We start from the raw sequence: 4,893 nt of genomic DNA on the forward strand, positions 1-4,893 counted from the left end.
CAGATACCAATGGACTGAAGGCTTTATCATAGGAAACACAGCAGATACCAATGGACTGAAGGCTTTATCATAGGAAACACAGCAGCTACCAATGGACTGGAGGCTTTATCATAGGAAACACAGCAGATACCAATGGACTGAAGGCTTTATCATAGGAAACACAGCAGATACCAATGGACTGAAGGCTTTATCATAGGAAACACAGCAGATACCAATGGACTGAAGGCTTTATCATAGGAAACACAGCAGCTACCAATGGACTGGAGGCTTTATCATAGGAAACACAGCAGATACCAATGGACTGAAGGCTTTATCATAGGAAACACAGCAGCTACCAATGGACTGGAGGCTTTATCATAGGAAACACAGCAGATACCAATGGACTGAAGGCTTTATCATAGGAAACACAGCAGATACCAATGGACTGAAGGCTTTATCATAGGAAACATAGCAGCTACCAATGGACTGGAGGCTTTATCATAGGAAACACAGCAGATACCAATGGACTGGAGGCTTTATCATAGGAAACACAGCAGCTACCAATGGACCGGAGGCTTTATCATAGGAAACACAGCAGATACCAATGGACTACAATTTACAATTTAGCAGACGCTCTTAATCCAGAGCGACTTACATTAAGCAAGAACAAAAAGCATGGGAATACATCACATACAAGCATTTATCATGAAACATGCGTAAGCTAAGAAAGTAACAGTGGAATATCTATATAATGACTATACATATAAACTATACATCTATACTACTATGCTATACATATGTACAGAGCCTTCATTGTCTCCACCAGGCCGAAGGCATGGGGAGAGAGTATGTTTTGCACTCCGTCCGTCCGCGTGTCCGTCCGTGTGTGTGTCCGTCCGTTAGCAGCTAATCTCGGCCACCGTTAACCCGGTCGATGCCACATTTTGCACACACACTCCCTGGATGCCAACGATGAACCTCTGCCCCAAACCTTCCAGAACGGCCTGTTATAGCGCCACCAGGAGGCCGCTTTGTGCAAAACAAGTTTTTGCACAGCACACCTACAGATTTTGTCCAAACATCACGCAAATTGGTACACAGTCTCTCTAGAGCCATTCAACCAAACCGGTCTTTCAGATTTCTCACACTCCATCCTGATTGGTTAAGATTGGCTTCCAAAGTTCACAGGAGTGCTCAGTTTCAAACAAAATGCTGCAAATCATGAACACATCGCGTGATTTCCGTGAAATTGTGCACCCACATTCCCACTAGGCCGAGGACAAAATGCCACATGAACAATTTCAACTCAACCTCAAGGTGGCGCTATAACTGGCCGAAAAGTGTTTTTACCTCTAACTGCACGGATCTGTGGATAACCTGGTGGAGACCTGTGCCCAGAAGGGCACTTTTTCTAGTTAGGCTCTGTTCCCTAATAGCCTTACTGGGGGCCTGGTTTGACCAGAAGAGAACAGAGCCTCCATTAGGCTCTGTTCCCTAATAGCCTTACTGGGGGCTCGGTTTGACCAGAAGGGAACAGAGCCTTCATTAGGCTCTGTTCCCTAATAGCCTTACTGGGGGCCTGGTTTGACCAGAAGGGAACAGAGCCTCCATTAGGCTCTGTTCCCTAATAGCCTTACTGGGGGCTCGGTTTGACCAGAAGGGAACAGAGCCTCCATTAGGCTCTGTTCCCTAATAGCCTTACTGGGGGCTTGGTTTGACCAGAAGGGAACAGAGCCTCCATTAGGCTCTGTTCCCTAATAGCCTTACTGGGGGCTTGGTTTGACCAGAAGGGAACAGAGCCTTCATTAGGCTCTGTTCCCTAATAGCCTTACTGGGGGCTTGGTTTGACCAGAAGGGAACAGAGCCTTCATTAGGCTCTGTTCCCTAATAGCCTTACTGGGGGCTTGGTTTGACCAGAAGGGAACAGAGCCTTCATTAGGCTCTGTTCCCTAATAGCCTTACTGGGGGCTTGGTTTGACCAGAAGGGAACAGAGCCTTCATTAGGCTCTGTTCCCTAATAGCCTTACTGGGGGCTCGGTTTGACCAGAAGGGAACAGAGCCTTCATTAGGCTCTGTTCCCTAATAGCCTTACTGGGGGCTTGGTTTGACCAGAAGGGAACAGAGCCTTCATTAGGCTCTGTTCCCTAATAGCCTTACTGGGGGCCTGGTTTGACCAGAAGGGAACAGAGCCTTCATTAGGCTCTGTTCCCTAATAGCCTTACTGGGGGCTTGGTTTGACCAGAAGGGAACAGAGCCTTCATTAGTGCCATTGATGATAACACCTGTGCAGGAAGTAAGGTATCGAGGCCCACTTCCAAGAACACATTCATAGAGGTTAACTACAGTATATTTCTGCTGTCTGCTGAAATATGAAACGTCTTGGCTGGGTTTAAGTATAGTAAAGTTCACATAACAGGATATTGTTAGTCTGCTTATAGTAGGCTGTTCTGTGCCAGAAGATATAACATTATTATTATTATCATCATTGTATGTCCACAGACAACATAACATAATATAAATTTAAAACTCATCACATTTTGGGAACAGCTACTTGCTAACATGCTAGGAATGGCGCAGTAACATTGTTTTGTAAACGACTGTTGGTTTTGGGCTGTGAGTCAGCATTCCTGATAGCTTAGCATGTCTGTTTTTAGCGAGTGACCGCGGGGAGGACAGCTGTCCATCCTCTAGAAAGACCTTCAGCCTATACCAAAAGCCCTTACACAATTCTGGAGTAACAAAGTACATCTAAAACCAAGGACCCCTTAGCTGAGAGAGAGAGAGAGAGAGAGAGAGAGAGAGAGTTGTGTGGCAGAGTAAACATTCCATTGACAGCACTATATTATCAGTGGATTCATGTTCATGTGTATTGTCAGAATTTGAACCACTTAAACTGTCAATACTTAGTAAACTTGACCTTTCACTCTGTACTAGACACTATAGTCTGCTCTTTCCCCCCCTCTACATCAAAGACTATAGCTCTTTGTCAGAAATAGCCGATCTACAAACTCACAGCGTTAGGCTGCGTTTGTAAGCTTGTATATCTGCATTTTTTTTGGCTAAAGCTCTGCAGAATAGGGTCTGGTGTCATAATAGGGTTCAAGTGATTAAAGGAATATTCAGTGATTTCACTTAATTCAAATATCACTTATTTTTTTTGTTTTGTTGTGATAATCCTCTCTACTATAGAGTGTGCTGACCATATAAGGAGTTCCTCCCTGTCCCCCAGTTAACCCCTGGGGGTCAAAAAACCTTAGGTTTCGTTTTTGGCTCTCTATCCTGATTGGATGAAAGGCTTTGGGTCCCAGCCAAAAACGAAACCTAAGGTTTTTTGAGTGAAAAAAAAACGAAAAAAAACTAAAAAAAAACTAAAACTCACAAAGATTTTGCAGCTATACTGCCTTACACAATACTGGCAAGTAATGAAGTATCTACTCAAGTACAATTTCGAGGTACTTAGTTTTTGCTAAAACAGCAAAATGATGTCAAGTTCAATACCGAATGTTGCATTGTTTTAAGGCCAATATTGCCGATACGATATGTCATGTATTATTAATGTCTTAACCCATTTCGGGCGGGAACCCCTTTTGGTGTTTTCACTAAGCATCATGTTATGCTTTAGCTATTGAAAAATAGCAGACGCTACGAGCTTGTAGGTCTGCTATTTTTGAAAAATCGCACAAATGCGGCACAAATCTTTGAATATATATTCTTTCAGAATACTTTTTTTTTTTTTTTTCGATGTCAGGTCTAAATTCTGTTAATTCTGTTAACCCATTCTGAACGGGAACCCATTTTAGTGTTGGCATCATGTTATGCTTTATCTATTGAAAAATAGCAGATCTACAGGTCTGCTATTTTTGAAAAATCGAAGAACGACTGACATTTTTAGAATCTGATCTCAGATCAGAATGGGTTCATCAGACCAGTGTGTGTGTCCAGTGGAAACCTCGTATGAATCTGATCTCAGGTCAGAATGGTGTTAATCAGACCAGTGTGTGTGTCCCAGTGGAAACCTAGTATGAATCTGATCTCAGGTCAGAATGGGTTTGAAGGATACTTCCATTCCACGATGCTGATGGCGGCGCGGCGGAAGGGGTTCTTCAGCGTGAGGATGAAGAGGGAGCGGGCCGGCCGCGGGTTCCCCCCCGTGGCCATCAGCTTCTTCAGCTTCTCCTTCTGCTTCCGCTTCAGCGTCTCCTCGTCCATGATGTAGGAGGACAGTGGCGGGCTGCTGGAGGCGTCGGCCATGTTGGAGAGGTCGCTGCACGCCTGTCACTGTCGCCTCGGTGTCCAAAGTCACACGGGGAACGCGGCGAAACGAGGCGTCCCGTAAATGTTTTCCTGGATGTTTCCGACCCGTCGGAGAGCAGCGGGCTGGCGGAGAGGGGACAGAGAGAACTTCATTATTAGGGCTGTCAATCGATTAAAATATTTAATCTGATTAATCTCATGATTGTCCATAGTTAACTGTGATTAATCGCAAACTAATCGCATATTTTCTATCCGTTCTAAATATACCTTAAATCAGTGGTTTTCAAGATTTTTCATATCAAGGCCCATTATTTATTCTGCATTTGAGCCACGGAACCACCATTTGATGACATTTAGCCTTCCAGACCCAAACTAAAGAACTGTATTGATGTCGGCCAATGGTACCATTACGAGAGATAACAGGCCATGTTGATCAAAATAACATGTTTTCTAAGGTTTCTAATTGTGTAGACTTAAATTAACTTAAGTAATTCAGCTGTTTAACAATTATTCAACTCTTCAGTGTAAAATTGCCATGCGTCTCTCAACCATTCTGTCAAACTTCAAAGTGCGTTAATCGCGCGTTAAAAAGAATAGTGCCGTTAAAAGGATTTTGAGTTAACTAGTTAATAGTGCGTTAACTTTGACAGCCCTATTCAT

General features: G+C 43.7%; 1 protein-coding gene across 1 annotated transcript in view; it reads right to left on the minus strand.

Moving 5' to 3' along the window:
- The window catches only part of LOC310863088 (dihydropyridine-sensitive L-type skeletal muscle calcium channel subunit alpha-1-like), a gene marked incomplete at both ends in the record, with an annotated part of 123,879 nt that extends 119,649 nt beyond the window's left edge, over positions 1 to 4,230 (minus strand). Inside the window, one exon of the mRNA XM_083771211.1 lies at positions 4,040 to 4,230. Within this exon, the coding sequence (XP_083627337.1) occupies positions 4,040 to 4,230 (191 nt within the window). The remainder of the gene's footprint in view (positions 1 to 4,039) is intronic.
- Between the last annotated feature and the right edge of the window lie 663 nt (positions 4,231 to 4,893).

This window comes from Protomyctophum parallelum (assembly GCF_964188405.1).
Source record: "Protomyctophum parallelum genome assembly, chromosome: 8".
Classification (NCBI taxonomy): domain Eukaryota; kingdom Metazoa; phylum Chordata; class Actinopteri; order Myctophiformes; family Myctophidae; genus Protomyctophum; species Protomyctophum parallelum.